This window comes from Nannobrachium achirus, assembly GCF_963921795.1.
Source record: "Nannobrachium achirus genome assembly, chromosome: 10".
In the NCBI taxonomy this organism is placed as follows: Eukaryota; Metazoa; Chordata; class Actinopteri; order Myctophiformes; family Myctophidae; genus Nannobrachium; species Nannobrachium achirus.
In genome coordinates, this window is record NC_137819.1 from 60,114,876 (window position 1) to 60,137,034 (window position 22,159).

A 22,159-nucleotide genomic window follows, 5' to 3' on the forward strand; every position below is an offset into this window, starting at 1 on the left:
ATTTTGCTTCTGGGTGGGGTCCCTGGAACTAAATATTTCGAGATGGGTGTCCGTGGCCAAATGCATATAATTTTGGGGGTCCTTCACATGAAAACGTTTGAGCACCACTGACATAGAAACATAGGTTTAAAAAAAAAAAAAGGATTTGAAATATTCAAAGACTTCAAAAACTTAAAAAATAGCAGATCTACAAGCTCGCAGCGCGGCACTCGGTGCCGCGCTGTGAGCTTGTATATCTGCTATTTTTCAATAGCTAAAGCATTCATGGGGGGCCCCGCAGTGAATCCTTGTACCCAGGGCCCAGAATTCGGTGCGACACCCCTGCGTTGCACGTCCTCCTCGTCTCCCACTCGCAAACCTCTGGACGGACGGAGCCTCGCATCATGAGAGGTTTGCAGCTCCGAAACGTCTGGCCGCGCCGGTGAAAAGGGGGGGGGGGGGCAGGGGACTCGACTGGGCAACAAACACAAGGGGGCTTAATCGCTCTCAACCTGCCACCGCTATTTTGGGGGCATGTCATTAAGGTAGGTGGGAGGTGGGAGAAGGGAATGGGTTGGATATGGTGGTGGGGACTTGGGATGACGCTTTAGGCAGGTTTGTATAATAATAACCTTGCTAAATAAAATAGCAGATATACAAGCTCACAGTGCGGCACCAAGTGCCGCACTGCAAGCTTGTAGATCTGCTATTTTTGAAAAAATCGTGAAAATGTGTGCAAGAAATGTTTCCATGTCAGTGGTGCTCAAACTTTTTCATGTGAAGGACCCCCAAGATGATATGTTTTTGGCCACGGACCCCCATCTCAAAATATTTTTTGGGGACCCCCCCCCAGAAGCAAAATTTGAGTTACAAATGTTCGCTTAAAAAATACATATATTCAAAGATTTTCACACATTTTCACGACTTTTCAAAAATAGCAGATCTACAAGCTTCACTTCATTTAAAAATAGATTTTTAATGTTTTGCATCCCCAGGAAGAGTACAGTGGCAGTTAATGGGGATCTAAAAAAAACTAAAAACAAAACAAAAACAGTGATAGGAGAACTAAAAGAAGCAACAGATACGAAGGATAATTTGGGGGGTAATTGGTTAATTTCAACAAAGTAACAAATCTGAGTTCAGTTCAGACATGAGGTGGGAGGAGGGGTAGCGATGGGACGATATGAAAATTTCATATCATGATTATTGTGACAAAGGAAATCGCGATTTACGATATCGCGATAATCAAAATCCATTATTCTGGGTTGTAACATTTGCCAAAAGATAGCAGATCTACAAGCTCGCAACGCGACACGTTGTGAGCTTGTAGATCTAATCGGCAATTTTTTGGCAAAGACATTTGAAAGAGAATGAAAAAAGGACTGTATCAAGTACCTATATTACAAGTACCTTTTTACCAATTATAGAGGGTTTAAGTGGTACCGGGTGTTTTTTTATCACGATAATCGATAATATCGCGTATCGTCCCATCCCTAAGGGGGGGGGGGGGTACTGGTGTCTTTTTCAGCATTCGGAGCATTGAGGTTTTGATTGGCACCGCCGTGCGGAGGCTCAGCTGCAGTTTACGGTAGTTATTTAAGAGCATTTGCTTGGTATTAATGTCTTCTGGTTTTCTCCATTTAATTTCTACAACAGGCCCTTTATTATTATGAACGCTGTCATGTACCAGGCAACCCGGGGAAGCGGAGCGATCCTCAAAGGGCCACGGGAATGTGTTTCCATGACGTCTTCTGCTGCGACGCACAGATGCTTTCAATTAAGGCTCTCTGCGTGAACGAGCCAGGTCTCAAGAAATGTACCTCTGGTGTTGTTATGGCCTGGATGCTGTAGTCAAAATACATCTGATTCCAGGGCCCCGGCGTTACGAGCCAAGATGCCTCGTAGAAAGCGCAGAGAGCCTGTTTGTAATCATGTATCTTGGAAGAGCGCGTTACGCTGCACACGTGTTAGCGTTCATGCGTGACACTTTACATGACAAGCCTGATGGAGAATTGCATAACAGCGTGATGCTGACGTGTACCGTGTTATGTTCTACAGATGGAGAAACATGCTATACACGCCCCGCTGCGCGTCAGGAGCGTCACACCAAATACTGGGGCCCTGGGTACAAGGATTCACTGCGGGAGTGCGGGGCCCCCCATGAATGTTAACAATTGAAAAATAGCGGCAAGCTTGTAGATCTGCTATTTTTGAAAAAATCATGAAAATGTGTGCAAGAAATGTTTCCATGTCAGTGGTGCTCAAACTTTTTCATGTGAAGGACCCCCAAGATGATATGTTTTTGGCCACGGACCCCCATCTCAAAATATTTAGTTCCAGGAACCCCCCCCCCCCCCCCCCAGAAGCAAAATTTGAGTTACAAATGTTCGCTTAAAAAATACATATATTCAAAGATTTTCACACATTTTCACGACTTTTCAAAAATCTAAAAAAAGCAGATCTACAAGCTCGTAGCGCTGCACTCGGTGCCGCGCTGTGAGCTTGTATATCTGCTATTTTTCAATAGCTAAAGTTACTAGGGAAACTCCACCTTGGGCCCTGGTAACTCAGTCCCACTTCCCCCCCCTCCCCCCCCCCCCCCTCTTGTGACGCCCCTGGCCGTGCTGTTCCTGCGTGCGGTCCTGTTGTTCCGCATCAAGAGGAACTGTTTGGAAGACCTTTCTGACAGCGTTGAGGGGCGGCTCCGCAACTTCATCCATCACTTGTGTTGATTTCTGCCGTGGCAAAAAGCTTATGTCTGTGTGTTTGTTATGTAAATTATAGCTCGACAAGGACGGATGGTCAAATCACAGGAACCTATTGCAAACAGCTGCTCGCTAGGTTGTGTTCCACTGAAGCATTTTTTCATCACAGCGTTTAAAGCTAATTATATCTAGTTAATTAAAATGCCACTTCTGAACAAACACATTTCTGGTTACAGCCACTCGCACTCGACAGTTTTAATGAACGGTCTTAAGAATCCTAACGTAACAAATGCAAGCATAGACTAGTGTGACATGGAACTATCCATACAAGACGTTGTTTACAAAAATCCACCAATGCGATGACCGGGTACGCATTATTGTGTATTATTATTTTAAGCTTTAACTATTAAAAAATAGCAGATCTATAAGCTCTCAGGGCAGCACTCGAGCTTGTAGATCTGCTATTTTTGAAAAATCATGAACATTTGAATTTTGACCCCACTCTAATAATCTATAATAATCCTTCTAAGGGTTTTTTTTTTTTGTTTTTGAAAAACACTTTCACATCAAGGACTCCTAGAATTATATGTATTTCGGCCGCCGACCCTCGTCTCAAAATATTTTGTATCAGGGACCCCCCAGAAGCAAATATTTGAGTTACAAATGTTCGCTTTTAAAAAGATATACCGGTAAAAAAAAAAAATCTAAAATGGCAGATATAGAAGCCCGCGCAGATAGCAGATCTACAAGCCCGACCCATAGCAGATCTACAAGCTCGCAGCGCGAGCTTGTATATCTGCTATTTTTTCAATAGTTAAAGCATTCAATAATTCTAGGCCTAAATGGCTTTTAAAAGAGTTTTAAAAGAAAAGAAAAAAATATCTAATCTGTAACACCGATTCCTCTTCTTTCCTCCTTCACATCATGCCTCCCTCTCCCCTTCATCCCATTCTTCCTCCTCTCTCTTTCTTCCTCATCCTCATCATCACCCTCATCCTCATCAGCCTTTCCTCTTGGTTCCTCAGACTCGGACTCTCTGGACGTCCAGGTGGTCTACGTGATCCTGGTGAGCCTGGTCCCCCTGCTGGTCCTGGCGGTCCTGGTGGTCACGTCCTTCTACTTCTACCGGGTGTACCGGCAGCGCTACACGGGCGCCAAGCGCAAGAAGGGCGCTCCGCTGGACTTCAGCGACGCCCACGCCATCATGATGGAGGACGAGGGCTCGGACAGCAGCTCCACGCACGCCAACAACCTCAACCACAACACGGAGCTGCTGCCCATCGAGCTGGACTCGCAGGTGAAGGGGAAGGGCCGCGCGCTGTGGTGATAAATATCGTTGAGGCGATACAATGGGTGCGTTCGGAAATGCGCACTCAACGCACTGGTGTGTCATGTTGTCGTTCGTTTATTCGGTGCACTTGATGCGTTGTCATTCGGAAATCCAGTGCGCGGCGCACCGGTGTGCTGAGTGCATGCACTGACCGACCCTACTCAGAAGATGGGGTTTGACGGTGTGGTGCGGTGTTTTGATAGGTTGCTTTTCATGGCGGTGTCTCGCACTTCTCAGCTGTGAACAATGGCGTAGGAAATGATAACAAAATGCACTATTTGCTGCTTTATTGCTCCTCTGGGCATTATTGTTACACACGCATCAACATGTAAACTATCAGCAGGTGGGCTAATATTATGAATTAAATGACCTATCAATAGCAACGTTACGTTAGCAACTGCTGCTTTTAAGAAAGTTTTCCGACTGAGAAAGCACACAGTTGCCTCTTATCTGGTTGTTCGTAAATAAGCCACACTGAATGCACTCTACAACGTCACCGCCCACTGCACTCACTACACTGAGCACACACCCGGTGCGCATTTCCGAACGCACCCAATGTCTCCACAATGCCTTTTCAGAGATGGCGTATGTATCGTGATGGGGGTGTAACGATATAGTAACTGAATCGAAAAATCTATTTTAATTTGCAATGATCTACTATATCGTTTGCAAAAGCAAAATATCGTACCGGTTTTCTTTGTATCGTATCGTAAAGAGAAAGTTTTTTGCGACTGAAATAGCTTTAGATCGGGCTTCTAAAGGGGTTAGTATTTTGGCTACGTGTCAGCTAGCTTCCTCCTCTCGTCCCACATAGCATTGGCTGGAGTGAAATCCCAAGGCACTTGGGACAGTGTCGACGGAAGCTAGAGCGAAGGTCTATAGAGAGATTTCTGGCACTCTAGCGGCCACTTGTGGCCCGGGGCACTGTATGAGTTAAAATGTATCGTTGCACCCCTAATCGTGATACAATGAGGGAGAGCCTTATGAAAAATCCTGTTGAATTGTTAATACAGAGATTCATTGCAGAATTCATTTAAACCTGCATTTTGGTCTAAATTGGTTTTTCACAAACTTTACAATGTCAAGGTCTCCCCTTAAGGGTCAATTTAGACCTCCCAAAAGGAATCCAGAGAGTCCACATTGAGGACCACTGGTCTAAATGGTCTGTTACTTCTTTTCGTTTTAGTTTTTCTTGTTGGTGGTCGTACCGTTAAGTAACTTGACCATAAAAACCAACGTGAAAAAGAAACGCGATAAGATCGCGTGTCGTGATGCAGTTTGGGGAAAATATTGTGCTACTGCTATTGTAAACATAAGTGTTCCACATTGTGGATGGAGGACTTTGCTTTCTTTTAAATACCTTTTAACTCATTCTGTGCCTATCCCGAACATGTTCGGCTTTATTTCAATCCAATACAATTTATTTTTATTAATTGACTTACCCTGAGCTGCTTGTAGAGTCGTGGGTGGTCCTGGCTCGTCCTACGCTAGCCAGCTAGCCATTTTACATGGTCCGACGATATATTCCATTAAAAATGGTTTAAAATACATTTTTGAGCCCCCCAATGTTCACTGAATGTTCAGCGCCGCTTCCGGAACGTAGTCCAGTGTGCCTATCCCGAACATGTTCTGCTTTTTTAATGAAATGAATAAAATGATCCGAGGCCTTCTGAAGCCTGGGCCTAAATTTTCAAGCCAGTGATCGAAATCCGGGAGCCCCCCGGCCGGCCGTTGGCCGCGAACGTTGCCGCGAATCGCCGCCGAATCCAATGAAAAACCACATCTTTGGAGGCCCATATCTCTGGATTGTGTTTTTAGGGATGTGGCGCGAGGTTTATTTACGGCGAAATTGCCTGAAAATGATCTTTTAAATGACAAAATGCTAATAGCTATTCTGTAGCCATTTTCATCCGGGACCTTTCCATGACGTGCACGAACGTGAGCACGCGCGTCACTGCAACGTGAGTCCCCGGATGCTAATACGCTCGCCTATGGGACAAACCCTGGCATTCTTTGGCGCCCTCTAGGGGCTGGCACTAAAACGGTTAATATTTAGAATCTTTTTATACTTTTTATAGAACTGAAGTACTTTGCTGGGTGTTTTATTGTATTGTATTTGTATGTATTGTCTTGATATGCATTGACCCAAGCAAAACTAATTTCCCTTGTGGATAATAAAGATATCTAATCTAATCTAATCTACTGCTATTGTATTCTCCCATATCGCCCACCCCCTACTCGCAGGTGGGGAAGGGCCGCTTCGCCGAGGTGTACCGCGCCAAGCTGAAGCAAAGCCCCGCCGGCGGCGCGGGGGGGGAGCAGGGCTTCGAGACGGTGGCCGTCAAGATCTTCATGGACGAGGAGTACGCCTCCTGGAAGAACGAGAAGGACATCTTCTCGGACGCCGACCTGCGCCACGAGAACGTGCTGCACTTCCTGACGGCCGAGGAGCGCAAGGCGCAGAAGCAGTACTGGCTCATCACGGCGTACCAGCCCCGCGGGAACCTCCAGGTAGGGGTGGGCGATACGGGGATAAATATATCGTTGAGACGATACAATGTCTCCGCGATACGCCTTTTCAGAGATATCGTATATGTTGTGATACAGTGAGGGAGCCTTGTAAAAAGAAATCCTGTTGAATTGTTAGTACAGAGATTCATTGCAGAATTCATTCAAACCTTTTTATGGTTTAAATCAGTTGTTCTCAAACCTTAAAATGTCAAGGTCTCGCCTTAACTCTGACAGTATACAAATGAAACCAAATGGACCCGTAAGGGTCCATTTGGTTTCATTTGTATGCTGTCAGAGTTACATACTTGAAAGGGTCAATTTAGAGTCTTTTAGACCTCCCAAAAGGACCCCAGAGAGTCCCTGGACCCCACTTTAAGGACCACTGGTCTAAATGGTCTGTTACTCCTTTTTCTTTGAGTTTTTGTTACCTTGTAGTGATTTTACTGTTAAGTAACTTGAAAAATAACCATAAAAACCAACATGAAAAAGACTCACGATAAGATCGTGTATTGTGTGATACAGCCTGGAAAAATATCGCGACATTGTATTTATTTTCCATATCGCCCACCCCTCCCTCCAGGAGTACCTGACGCGCCACGTCCTCAGCTGGCACGACCTGTGGGTGCTGGGGGGCTCGCTGGCGCGCGGCGTGGCCCACCTGCACAGCGACCACACGCCCTGCGGCCGCTACAAGGTGCCCATCGTCCACCGGGACATCAAGAGCTCCAACATCCTGGTGAAGAACGACCTGAGCTGCTGCCTGTGTGACTTCGGCCTGGGTCTCCGCCTGGACAACTCTCTGTCCGTGGACGAGCTGGCCAACAGTGGACAGGTATATACGCCTTTGCTTTACCACTCCTTCAAAGTGCAGCTCAAACACAGGTTAACTCATTCCCTGCTAGGCCCGATAGTCCCGAGAATATTTTAATGTCTCTCCCCGCCAGGCCCGATAGTCCCGAGAATTTTGAACATTTTGAAAAAAAAAGAAAAATGTGGACCCCAAAAAATGTAGTAGGCATGATAGCAATCGCGAAATTGCATGTTTAACCCCATAGCAACCCCATCTTTCAAACATGGCAGCCATCTTTGTTTACATTTTAGGAAAACATAATGGCTGCTATCTCATGAATGCCTGAACGGATTTCCATTCAGATTTTTTTGTTTGAAAGCTGTGAGCATTGTGCACACACGTGGTGCATTATCTAGGCATGGACATGACATTATCAGTGCACTATGAATTACATGGAAGTCTATGGAGACAGGCATATGAGGTATTTACAAATGGCGGGGTATGAGTTAAGCTATTTTGAATTGAACCGTAGACAAGGGGTCTTCAACGTTTTCAGGCCAAGGACCCCTTAGTTGACAGAGAGATGAAGCAGGGACCCCCCACAACCTTTTCATAGATTCCATATAGTTTCATTGTTTGAAGGCACAATCGTCAGTGTATTTTGGATTCATGTCGATTTGTGTTTTCAGATATTTAACCACTTGAACCGTCAATTATACTTAATAAAGTTGACCTTTCACTCTGCACTTAGTCTGCTCTTTTTCCCCTCTACACCAAAGCTCTTTGCCAAAAATAGCCGATCTACAAGCTCATAACGCCTTGCAGCGCGAGGCGTTGTGAGCTTGTAGATCTGGCTAAAGTTCTCCGAATATGGACACTAGGGTTCAAGTGGTTACCGATAATATAAAAAAGGAGAAAAAAAGATTCTATCACACAAATATTTGGAGGACCCCCTGTAGTAACTCTGGGGACCCCCTAGGGGTCCCGGACCCCCTGTTGAAGACCCCTGCCGTAGACAACTTAAATTAAGTCAATTTATGTTCGAAACCCACCAAAATGGCCACAAATTATACATTTGAGCAAATATGCAGGAGAGTATTTTGAGTACCGGTATTCAAATTACATCAACAGCACTTTATGAACTATTATGTCCAGGGTCCAAATTAATGCATATTTTGAAACAGTACAGTATATGTATGCAGTACATGTTGTAATAGAGTGTGTGTGTGTGTGTGTGTGTGTGTGTGTGTGTGTGTGCGTGTGCGTGTGTCTGCGCTCGTGTGTGCGCTTGAGCACGTCGTGCACATGTGTTCTTGTGTGTTTTAAATATCGGGGCGTTTCCGTTTTGGAAATTGGTCTCTGACCAATTGTCCATCCTGCCCTCCCTTTGAAGAGCTGAACATCTGTTCCCACAGATTATCATTCTTTCATCGTCGTTCTGTTGAGTCCCGCTGCTTGAGACGTGGATCAACGCAGGTCATCAAGGACATTTTAAAAGACCGTGTCCATATCCTCACTGTCGGGCAGAAACCTTGTATCTCCAAGTTTCAAATGTGTACTTTCTTTCACCACGTAAAGCCCTGCCTCATCACACAAGGCCGTCGCACAAAAGTAGTGAAAACAGCCGATCTACAAGCACACAGCGCCTCGCACCGCGAGGCGTTGTGTCCTTGTAGATCGGCTGTTTTCACTAATTTAGTTCATTTTTTAAATTATAAATACTAGGGATGGGTATCACTCACCTTTTAATCGATACGATACCTTTTTCGATACCATTTTCGATACTTTTTATTTATTATTATTATTATTATTATAATTATTATTTGCCTTTTTCTATGGGCTATTTTATAGACGTTGGATCATTATCATAATAATAAATATTATAGGCTATTCGCGGCTATTTTCACAGTAATGAGTGTAGCCTACTAAAGCAGTCATTAAACTTTCAGTAGCCCAACTGTTACAGATGCGACCGGCAATTGGTGCATTCAAAAGTATCGAAACAAGGTATCGTTCGTTTTTACGTGAACCAATACTGGATAGTATCAACGTCAGTGAATCGATACCATTAAAAGTATCGCCGACAATACCCAACTCTAATAAATACAAACCTAACGGTCTTGGACATACAAGGTTTCCACCCGACAAGGACGATATCCTCCTGCAGAATCTTCTGATGTCTCTGGAAAGGAGAGGAGAGAGGATTGTTAATGGTTCAAACCTTGCTTTCATTGTTCACTCGGTGTCATTCGGGGTACAGTGAATGAATGGCCCTCGGTGTGTTAGACTCGGTGTCATTCGGGGTACAGTGAATAGAATATGGCCCTCGGTGTGTTAGACTCGGTGTCATTCGGGGTACAGTGAATGAACGGCCCTCGGTGTGTTGGACTCTAATTAGCTGTTGGACCCAGAGGGATCATGCTGATAAAATAGTTGTACGCGGTGTTAGCCACTTGTTTTACTGTAGCTCGTCAGACAAACAGGCTTGATTGATTCTTAATCCGTTTAGGCCTAGAATTATATAATGCTTTGACTATTGAAAAATAGCAGATATACAAGCTCACAGCGCGGCACCGAGTGCCGCGCTGCGAGCTTGTAGATCTGCTATTTTTTTTTTAAAGTCGTGAAAATGTGTGCAAATCTTTGAATAAATGTATTTTTTTAAGAGAACGTTTTGTAACTAAAATTTTGCTTCTGGGTGGTCCCTGGAACTAAATATTTTGAGATGGGGGTCTGTGGCCAAATACATATAATTTTGGGGGTCCTTCACATGAAAAAGTTTGAGAACATAGTAGTCTCTCAAGAACAGACTCACTGAGCTCCAGTTAAGTGAAAATAGTCGGGGAATAGGGTTGAACCTGTGATTTTCTGCCGTACTTTTTATTCTGTTTTATCTACTAGTTTGGTCATTAAGGTCCACACAATGAGAGGCCTGCTCTGCCGGAAACATCGCGAAAAAAAAAGTTATGGCCATTTGTAGATAAAAAGTACGGCAGAAAATCACAGGTCCTCTCCCATTTTGGTGATTGGGTCCCCAGCTAAAAGGACCTTTTCTTTGACGATGGCTAGCCAGATTGCTGACACAGAAATTAACAGGTTTTTCAAATATTCACGATTTTTCAAAAATAGCAGATCTGCAAGCTCGCAGCGCGGCACTCGGTGCCGCGCTGTGAGCTTGTACATCTGCTATTTTTCAATATTTAAAGCATAAAATAATAATACGCAACAATCCGTACCCGTTCTGAATGGGTTAATGGAGCTATTACAGCGGAGTCGTTCTAGACTCTGTTATGAATATGAGTCATTATAAAAAAAGCTTCACTCTTTGCTGAACAGCACATCGACTGCATCGGAATGCCTCTAATGCATTAAGGAATGCCTCTAATGCATTAAGGAATGCCTCTAATGCATTAAGGAATGCCTCTAATGCATTAAGGAATGCCTCTAATGCATTAAGGAATGCCTCTAATGCATTAAGCGTGCCAGTGAAAACATTTCCAGAGGTGCTAATGATAAAGAGTCCTAATGTTCTGCTTGCCTTTCAGCTGCCTTTCTTTATGCAGTCATAATGTACATCATGTACATAATGTGCATGTGTTGATTCAGCGTACCGTGATATAACGCATACGTGCACAGTGAGATATTAACCCATTTAGGACTAGAATTATTGAATGCTTTAACTATTGAAAAATAGCAGATATACAAGCTCACAGCACGGCACCGAGTGCCGCGCTGCGAGCTTGTAGATCTGCTATTTTTGAAAAATCAAGATTTTCTTTTGCAAGTCTTTGAATATATCTATTTAAAAGCGAACATTTGTAGCTCAAATATTTGCTTCTGGGGGGTCCCTGGAACAACATATTTTGAGATGAGAGTCTGTGGCCAAATACCTGTAATTTTGGGGGTCCTTGACATGAAAAAGTTTGAGAACCACCGATTTAGAGGAAGGATTTAGAAGTCGGGTCAAAGATCGGGTCAAAGATATTCAAAGACTTGGACACGTTTTCAAGATTTTTCAAAAATAGCAGATCTACAAGCTTGCAGCCGCGCTGTGAGCTTGTATATCTGCTGTTTTTCAATAGTTAAAGCATAAAATAATGGTTAAAGTGGTTAAAATCTAGCGCGATTCAGGCGCGTTCCAGGTATTTGAGAGTTAATGCAAAGTAAATGCTGGTGAATAATATCTTCTGTAGCTGTTAAGTTTGTCTACTTTGTCATGCCCCTCTGGCAGGAGGCCAACCGATCGTTTAAAAGTCACGCTTTGTTTTGGAGATCTGGTTGCTGTTTCTACATAGTAAAAACAGCCTAAACTAGAAGCAGTGCTCTTCCGAGCACAGGTCTCCACCAGGCCACACAAATCGGCCTGTTATAGCGCCACCATGAGGCTGATTTAAAAAATGTGGGGCAGAGGTTCTGAATTAGCATCCAGGGAGTGTGTGTGCTCAGTTTGGCAGCGATCGGGGCAACGGCGCCGGAGATTAGCTGGTAACAACCAGGCCACACAAATCGGCCTGTTATAGCGCCACCATGAGGCTGATTTGAAAAATGTGGGGCAGAGGTTCTAGATTGGCATCCAGGGAGTGTGTGTGCTCAGTTTGGCAGCGATCGGGCCAACGGTGACTGAGATTAGCTGTTCACAAACTGCGAGGACGCACGGACGCACGGACGGACGCACGGACGCACGGACGGACGGACGGAGGGGAAAACATACTCTCCCTCAGCCTTCGGCTGGTGGAGACAATTAACCATAGCCAAAGGTATTTGACCACTTAAAACTGAAATCCATAACTTTAATGTACTACCCTGTATTCAAACCCAGGTCTCCCGTGCATGCATGTGCCAAAAGTTCAGTGGTGGGAAAAGTACTCAAATGTTTTATTAAGTAAAAATATCAATACTGCAATATAGAAATACTCTGTTACAAGTAAAAGTCTGGAATTCAAAATGTACAAAATGTTTGAAAATAGCAGATCTATAAGCTCACAACGCGTCGCGATGCAACACGTTGTGAGCTTGTAGATCGGCTATTTTCAAATAGCCAACGTATAAAATACGGCTAAAGTGGTTTATATGTTTTATAATATTATAAATTTATATCTAAATAAATGTAGCGGAGTAAAAGTGCAACATTTTGATCCGAGATGTAGTTAAGTAGAATTAGAATAATTGGAAATTCGGAAATACTCAAGTAAAGCACATATACCTCAAAATTGTACTTAAGTACATTACTTAAGTAAATGTACTTAGTTACTTTACACCACTGCAAAGGTTTTATCGTTGAGGAACAATGCACAGCAGCTTTTGAGTTTCACGCAACAACACCTCCTGTCAACTGATTTCACCACTCGTGCTGTGAAGCTGGATGTTATCGAAAGCGGAAGTAGCCCTGTTAGTGAAGTTAAACCGCAGTAACCCATATTGTTGTGTGTAGTAGGGCTGTCACGATTATGACATTTCACACGACGATTAATTGTCTCTCAAATAATTTGCGATTGACGATTTAATTGTGTTTTTGTTGACAATTACATTTCTGTTCGGCTTTGAAGTTGCACATGGCAGATATGACGCATATTGAAATTACTGACATATTTGACAACTTTCTACTTAAAAAAATAACATTGATAGTGGAAATAGCCGATCTACAAGCTCACAACGTGTTGCGATCGCGACGCGTTGTGAGCTTGTAGATCTGCTATTTCCACTATTTTTTACTTAAAAAAATATATGACCATTTTTCAACATGGAAACGATTATGACGATTACGAAAAACAATCGCGATTATGTAAAATAATTGCGATTAGACGATGATGTAATAATTGTGACAGCCCTACTGTATTGATTTCACCACTCTCGTGCTGTGAAAGCTGGATGTTACCGAAAGCGGAAGTAGCAGCCCCGCCCCGTCAGTGAAGTTAAACCGCAGTAACTCATCCGCAGTAACTCATATTGTGGTGTGGGTTTCAGGTGGGCACGGCCAGGTACATGGCCCCAGAGGTGCTGGAGTAACTCATATTGTGGTGTGGGTTTCAGGTGGGCACGGCCAGGTACATGGCCCCAGAGGTGCTGGAGTAACTCATATTGTGGTGTGGGTTTCAGGTGGGCACGGCCAGGTACATGGCCCCAGAGGTGCTGGAGTAACTCATATTGTGGTGTGGTTTTCAGGTGGGCACGGCCAGATACATGGCCCCAGAGGTGCTGGATGGAGTAACTCATATTGTGGTGTGGTTTTCAGGTGGGCACGGCCAGGTACATGGCCCCAGAGGTGCTGGAGTCATATTGTGGTGTGGTTTTCAGGTGGGCACGGCCAGGTACATGGCCCCAGAGGTGCTGGAGTAACTCATATTGTGGTGTGGTTTTCAGGTGGGCACGGCCAGGTACATGGCCCCAGAGGTGCTGGAGTCATATTGTGGTGTGGTTTTCAGGTGGGCACGGCCAGGTACATGGCCCCAGAGGTGCTGGAGTCCAGGATCAACCTGGAGAACATCGAGTCCTTCAAACAGACAGACGTGTACTCCATGGCGCTGGTGCTGTGGGAGATCACGTCCCGGTGCAGCGCTATCGGAGGTAAGGCGTGTTCACAGCACACTACACCAGTTGGTTCTCAACCTTTTCAGGCCGCGGCCCCCCAAAATGTTCATATTTTAACTTGGGACCGCCTCACCCTGTACGAGTACTAAGAGTTGAGGCATTACATTTTGTATAACACTGTTCTATGGACCCTATTCACGCCCCGCCCACTCAGCAAATTTCTCAGCAACTTCCTGGTGCTGACGTCAGCTTTGAAGGGGAAACAGAAAACACAGAAATCGCTGGACTTAAAGCCAACAAATCATTATTTCGAACAGTAAAGTAAATTATAATGCTTTGTGCCTTTTACTATCTTGTGTTCTTGATCATTCCTATTCGGAAATTGCATTAAATATGGGCTTTTAGCAGGGTTTACCCTTCAAAGCGTCACTTTAGCACCAGGAAGTTGCTGAGTGGGCGGGGAGTGAATAGGGCTAATTGTGAAAATAGCAGATCTACATGCTCACAACGCCTCGCAACGCGTTGTGTCACATGTAGATCTGCTATTTTCACACTTTCTGCCTCTAATATTTAACAATTTGGACAATGTTTAATTTGTCATTTTTAGAGGTATTAAAAAGTCCATAAATTTCACTTTAGAAATGTGCAGATACCCTCGATACACTTAAACTTTATGTTGGTGTGTTTACTGTTGAGTGAGAAAACAATGTTGGAAGTTAATCATCTGTGGACCCCCCCCAAAATAATTTGGGGACCCCTCTGGGGGTCCCGGCCCACAGGTTGAGAACCACTGCACACTACACAACCACAGAGCCCAGGACGGCTGAAATGCTGCCCTAATTCCTTTTTTTAGTCATGACTACATGTTGAGTCACATCAGTGTTAAGGACTTCAGGCCTTCTGCAACCTTCTGCAGTGTTTTTCTTCTTCTTTTTTTGTCCCCGGGCCCTGCAATAGTCAACATGGGTGTTTAGCCTTGTGGGTACGATATTGGATTATTAGAAATGTAGTAAAGTAACCAGGGATGTTTACTTAAAAAGACATTGGTAGCAAATGTAAATTATCTATTCAGGTTTGCGCACACACTCCTTGGCTGCCAAATCACAACCTCCACCCCTCATTTCTCACATGGCCCTCTTCTAGCGCCACCATGAGGCCGATTCTTGCAAAACACATTTTTGGACACTGCTCCCACAGATTTTAACTCTACAGTCATGTCATCAACATGGATCTGTCCCATTTCCCATATTCCCTCCTGATTGGCTACCATTGCCTTCTAAAGTTTGTGTATGCGACGTGACGATCATTATGGAGTCTTACTAGTTTATTTAGACAATTATGCAATAATTGTGACTGCAGCCCTACCTTTAGGAAGCTCACACTCTCCACACGCTCAGTTTGAAGCACACAGAGTGCTCTGAACTCACCCTCATTACTCAGTGTGGGAACCAGCATAACGTAACGTGTCAGGCCACACCATCCATCTTGTGGAGGTCTCGGGCTCAGCCTTTAAACCTTAACTAATGGGCTGTTGTTCTTGTTTGTCATTGAGTTTGCAAAAACAAGGCCAGGATATGTGCAAATAATAGAAATGGGTGATTATCCGAAGGTAAAGCACACAGGGTCAGTATTTCACGTCCACAGAGTCATTTGTTTGGACTTCCTCGCGTGTCTCTGTGGTCCAGTTTGTCGCTGTGTGACCGGCCCTGTCTCCATTGTGTCAGGGCCGTGATTGAGTGCTGACCGCCTCTACTACGGCTGTTTTCCTGTTTTGCCATCATCGCCCCCCCCCCCCCCCACTCCCCCGTGCTCCCCCCTGTGGCACCTTGAACCGTGTCACCCTCTTAACGTGACCCAGGGCTCCTTTCCGAGTAGAGAAAAAAAACACAAGTCGAGTGACCTGCCGTTCCTCCTCCTCGCGCTTTCCTCTCCCACCAGCAGGGGGTGAAGAACATGCATGGCCCACGGGCATCACCACCACCACCACCGCTCCAAATGAAAATAGTCCCTTTCCTGTTTTCCTGAAGGGGCCACTCACTGACTGGCTGTCCCAGGACACCCTGTTATTGGCAGACTTAAATTTACTGCCCTCAGCGCCCCTTCACACAGGGACGTGCTGGGCCCCTGATTCAGCCCGGGAAAAAGAGTTGGAGAGGCCCTCATTGCGTGCTATAGAGAGAGATCTCTCTCTAAAGCGCTGCTGCTACTCAAAGATTTGCTATTTCAGATCATGACAAGTGACAAGCCAGTGGGCCAATTACATGAGTTATATTTCGTCGTTGTCGGGTGCAAACCTTGTACATGTATGTACAAAACCGTTTGTTTTGTATTTATCATTTTAAAAATGATTTAAACTAGTGAAAACAGCCGATCTACAAGCACACACAACGCCTCGCACTGCGAGGCGTTGTGTGCTTGTAGATCGGCTGTTTTCACTACTTTTGTGCGACGGCCTTGTATGATGAAGCAGGGCTTTGCTTTGCGAAAACATGTACACATTTGAAACTTGGAGATACAAGGTTTCTGCCCGACAGTGAGGATTTACTTTGTTGGCTGCCCAGCCCCCAAAATGGAACGAAGACAGACATTTTATTTTTATTCTTTTCCTAATGGCCGGCCTGGACCGGCCGGGAATGAACCGGCCGTTCGGGAGTTGTCTCGCTTTTCCCAATGGCCAGCACGTCCCTGCCTTCACATGAGGCCACTGTGGGAGTCAGACAGACTGGATGGAGTTGTAGACTAGACAGGAAGCGTGTTTACGGTTTGGGTTCATCTAAAACTGAGGAGGATCCTGGAGTTGCTTTTTTTCCTACCTCGGAGCCATTTGGGGGACTATCCGTGGATGTCAACCAGTGGCGTCAGTTCAGCAAAAGCTAGGGTATGGCAAAGATGGGAGTCCTCATGGATAAGAGGCATTACATTTTGTACAACATGGTTGTTATATTGTGAAAATAGCAGATCTACATGCTCACAACGCCTCGCGCTGCGAGGCGTTGTGAGCATGTAGATCGGCTATTTTCACAATGTCTGAAAAGCTAAACTTGGCATGTTAGTAAATGTGCCACAATTAACAATAATGCATTGCACCTGTGCAGCTGATCTGCGGAACCTGGGAATATACCATTCTGTCAGGATGGGAAGTGTGGAGAATAGTTAACTCATTCTGTGCCAATGACTGCTTATGACGGTTTTTTTCCAATAGCCCTGTGTGCCAATGACGGCTTATGACGGTTTTTGTGTTTTTTACATAGAAAAAAAAAAAAAAAAAAGTTTAATTTTTTTTTTTTTCCTAAAGATGTCAAAATGACCTGAGATCAGAGAGATGCTTTTCTCTGTTTGTGTGTTCGCTCCCTCGTTTAGCTGATTGAGAAAATGTGTGTTCATGTGTGTCCATTCTAGTGGATGGACACTTTTTTTCATTCAAACAGCTCTATCTATAAAATTATAAAAAAAAAATCTTTTTTTTTTCATTGCATAGTAAAGAAAAACATACAAAATCTCGGCACAGCTACCTTGGAGCCATTTTGGCATCTGGCACAGAATGAGTTAAAGTGACCATTTTGTTACATTTTTGCATTTTTAGTTATTTTACTGTAATTTAACAACATAATAACCAGCGCAGATAGACAAAGAGACATTCATGGATTTATATTTAAAAGTAACTTTTATTTTCCCCCCTGGACCCAGGGTATGGCAGCTGCCTACCCCTGCCATACCCAATTGACGCCCCTGATGTCAACCTTTCTTTTTTTTTTCACCTTTCTTTACATCTTGGGATGGGACGATACGCGATATTATCGTTTATCGTGATAAAAAACACTCACGATAATCGTTATCGTGGAGATTTAAATTTATCGTGATATCGTCCTCCGTCATGCACTGGGATCAATTCACCTTTTATTTGCAGAGCTGCATGTCCGGTACCATTTAAACCCTCTATAATTGGTAAAAGGTACCGGTATAATATACGTACTTGATACAGTCTTTTTTTCACTCTATCAAATGTCTTTAGCCAAAAAATAGCCGATCTACAAGCTCACAACGCGTCGCATAGTGAGCTTGTAGATCTGCTATTTTTTGGGCAAATGTTCCACCCCAGGATAATGGATTTTGGATCGTGATAACATCGTAAATCGCCATTTCTTTTGTCACAATAATCGTGATATGAAATGTTCATAATCGTCCCATCCCTAATCCCATTCAACTTTCTTTGGCTTGTTTCCAGTCAATTACATGATAACTCACGCCGTTTATTCATTCACTCTCCATACATTCAGTCTTGACAAGCAGACGCTGCATGAGTCACTGTGAAATAGAGACACGTTAGACATCAGGCCCTCGGGCCTTGCATCTCTTTCCCCATGTCATCCTCCCGCTATTCCTCTTTGTCTCCTTATCCTCTCATCTCCTTTTCCAGAATATTTCTATAATTTTATCCTTTCTTTATCTCTCTCTCTCTCTCTCTCTCTCTCTCTCTCTCTCTCTCTCTCTCTCTCTCTCTCTCTCTCTCTCTCTCTCTCTCTCTCTCTCTTCTCTCTGTCCTGGCCTAATGCCAGTGCGAGCAGTGAATGAGTTCCTTGCTTGAACTGAAGAGACACTGTAGTGTAGACTCTACTGTAGTGCAGGGGTCTTCAACGTTTTCAGGCCAAGGACCCCTTAGTTGAGAGAGAGATGAAGCAGGGACCCCCACAACCTTTTTCATAGATTCCATATAGTTTAATCGTTTGACAGCACAATCATGAATGTATTCTGGATTCACGTCAATTTGTGTTTTCAGATATTTAACCACTGCACTTGAACCGTCATACTTGATAAACTTGACCTTTCATTCTGTACTTAGTCTGCTCCTTTTCCCCCTCTACACCAAAAATAGCCGATCTACAAGCTCACAACGCCTCGCAGCGCGAGGCGTTGTGAGCTTGTAGATCGGCTATTTTTGGCAAAGGTTCTCAGAATATGACACCTAGAGTTCAAGTGGTTAATATAAAAAAGGGGGAAAAAGGTTCTATCACTCAGTTTTGGAGGATCGACCCCCTGTATTAACTCTGAGGACCCCCTAGGGGTCCCGGACCCCTTGTTGAAGACCCCTGCTGTAGAGGGACAGCCGTCCGTGCTGGAGAGGAGGGGAGGGGAGGGGAGGGGAGGGGAGGGGAGGGGAGGAAAGGAGTCTTCTCACCCCTGGATAGGAAGAGGAACGGATGGAAAGAAGCAGCTGGGCTAATCCATGTGTTGTGGTTTAGTCTGCACACTGTTATCTTCCACACCCTTCTTTCCTTCCCTCTCCTTCTCTCCTTCTCTCTCTCTCTGTGTCTTCTACCACACTTTACTCTCCACTTCCTCTCTCTCTCTTTATCCGTCTCCCTCTCTTTTCTACCGCAAAATCTCCATATTCCGAGGTCCCGTTGTTTCGAGGTCCGATTAGGGTTAGGGTTAGCATTTACTAGGGCATCCACCAAATATTCGAATATTCGAATATCAAAGAAGTCACTATTCGACGTTGTTCACCGAAGTCGAATATTCGCTTAGTTTTATTTTTTTATTGTGTTCTCTTTAATGATCAGGGGTTCTCAAACCTTTTTAGGCCGTGACCCCCAAAATAAACATATCTGAACTGGGGACCCCCACCCTGACAAGCACTTGGAATTGTAGGTATTACATTTAATGTGACTCGGTTCCGCAGATAAATATTGTGAAAATAGCCGATCTACATGCTCACAACGCCTCGCAAAGCGAGGCGTTGTGAGCATGTAGATCGGCTATTTTCACAATGTTCGCCTCTTGTTGACTTAATATTTGACAGTTTGGCCAGTCCTGTCGAATATTCGACTATTCGAATACTTTGAGGTCGAATAATTTGAATACTAAAAATCACTATTCGTGAATGCCCTAGCATTTACCAGTTTAGCATTCACCAGTGTCGGCAGGTTAGCGTTCACCAGCGTCTGAATGCTATAGCCTTCACCTGAGACGGCAGGTTAGCGTTCACCCGCGATTCGGACTACTGGCCGCGCGAAACAACGGCACATGGAAACATCACTACATGCCCCTTTTCTACACCCTCTCCCCAGCCTCGGAAACCCAGGCTTTTATTTTGGCGATGATAGCCTCGAGACTGTCTCAGTCGACTACAGCTTGTCATCGAGCATAGCGGCCCATGATGTCATTTTTAAACAATCAAGAAATTATTACAGTACTATCCATAATATTAAGCCTTTTAACACTTATCGCACACTAATGAACGATTGTTTTAATGATATTTAATGATATTTGTTACTGTTGTCAATTGTCATCTTCATAGATGGCGGTCAGCAACAAACTCACAGTCGCAAAACAACTGGCCAATAAAAAAAGATGCCAGTCATGTTCTGAATTTGTCATCTCATATCTTTCCACAAAATATTAGAAAATGCTCAATAGTGGGCTATAAAAGCCCGGCTCAGTAAGTAGGATCGATAAGATGCTCATTATCAATAAAAATCAACGAGCTCCATCCCTAGTTCTGTCCTGCTGAAAAGTGAAATGTTTGTACAAGCACGTCCAGTCTTCTAGTCTACCATGACTCATCTATAGGAATATAAACCCCTGAAATGACATGGCAGTCTCTGAGCTCTGCTCTGGCACATGCCGAGACATGTCACGGACTGTGGAATGGAGAGTGTGTGGGGAATGGTGTTGGTGTTGGTGTGTGTGCGTGCGAAACCGATATGTTGACAGATGGAATGCGTTTACTGTCTTATTTTTTACCACCTGTAATGAAGTCACCATGCTGGTTCACTCTCTGGATCTCTGAGTCAGGGTTGCACATCTCCATTCAGAAACATTGCCATTCAGAAGCCATTCAGCCATGTCTCGGACAGAACTGTCAGAGACAGTTTGCCCTCCTGGCCCCGCCAAAATAAAAGTCTGGGTTTCCGAGGCTCCCCAAGTTGTGGAATAAACTCCCTGTCGCACTTAGAACAACGGACTCACTCGCTAGCTTTCGCCGTGGACTGAAGACTCACCTTTTCAGACTCCACCTAAACCCTTAGCACTACTGAAAAATCAATGACCATACATGAAGCTAGTTAGCATTTGTTTTTTAGGTTTTTAGAACTTTTTTTTCTTTACTGATTATATTGTGTTTTTTCTAGATAGATATCCATTTGCATTTGTTATATTGCTGTTGATGTACTGAAATATTATCTTGTTTATTATTGTGATGTTTTATCTGCTTATTGTAAGTCGCTTTGGATTAAAAGCGTCTGCTAAATGCCTAAACTGTACACACTTAAAAGTGCTGGGTTATTTATGTAAACACCTTGCTGGGTTGATTTTGCTGGGTCATACTTCTGGGTTATTTGGTATACTGTAAACACACTGGTGGGTTGTTCAAGCTGGGTCAAAGGGGTTATTGGGGCTTCAAATGCAGTTGAACGCCTGGCTGGGTTATTTTTAACCCAGCGGTTGGTTAATTAATTTTCCCGCTTCTGGTCCTGTTATGCAAAGCATGCTGGGAAGCAGTTTTCTAGGTTTCCAGGGATATTTTCTAAGCTTTCGGGGGCTAAAAATGCTAAATGTTTCATTTCCATGTGTCTGCCTCGGCAAGCTGACTGTCATATGTCAGAATTTGATTTTTCAGTATTTGAGCCAAAACCCTAAACCTAACTGCTAGGCTGCTAGGTTGAGCTCCCTTCACCAACATGTTTGAAAGAAAATAATCCATAGTAATTCTAAGATTGCTATGTTAGTTTTCTCTAAACTATTCTGATTGTAGCATTTCACCGTTAGTGCATACATAATAAATATATGCACCACAATGTTGAATTGCTAAAAATTGGAACAAACCATAGCATGGTGTGAAAAGCAAAACCTGAGAATTTGAACCAATAGCTTCAGGCAAATGAACAACCCAGTGTATGGTTCACATTTAACCCAGCGATATAGTTAATTTCAATCACTATGTTGGGTGAAATGATCAACCCAGCACATGGGCTAAAATGATCCAACCCAGCACATGGGCTAAGACAACCCAGCGCTGGGTGCGTCCCATAGTGACCCAGCGCTGGGTTACGGTTGGGTTATTTTTCAACCCAGCAGTTTTAAGTGTGTGTAAACTGTAGAAGGTTGACTTCCATTATTCTAAATGGAGGTGCCACTTAAACCTAACCCTAACCTCAGTGGGGGATATATCTGAATGGGGAATGGGATGTTTCTAAGTGGAGGTGTTTCTGAATGGAGGTCTGCCCCCCCTGAGTCAGTTACATCATAGTTACAACACACACACATGCGCGCGCACACACACGTCAGTGCATAATTTAAATTACTGGATGCGTGCTT

General features: G+C 44.1%; 1 protein-coding gene across 1 annotated transcript in view; it reads left to right on the forward strand.

Moving 5' to 3' along the window:
• Nucleotides 1–22,159, forward strand: part of LOC308292678 (TGF-beta receptor type-2-like) — a 59,685-nt gene that overhangs the window by 20,358 nt on the left and 17,168 nt on the right. The window contains exons 4-7 of the mRNA XM_080735080.1: nucleotides 3,689–3,981; nucleotides 6,259–6,525; nucleotides 7,106–7,357; nucleotides 13,738–13,879. Coding sequence (XP_080591206.1) covers nucleotides 3,689–3,981; nucleotides 6,259–6,525; nucleotides 7,106–7,357; nucleotides 13,738–13,879 — 954 coding nt within the window. The remainder of the gene's footprint in view (nucleotides 1–3,688; nucleotides 3,982–6,258; nucleotides 6,526–7,105; nucleotides 7,358–13,737; nucleotides 13,880–22,159) is intronic.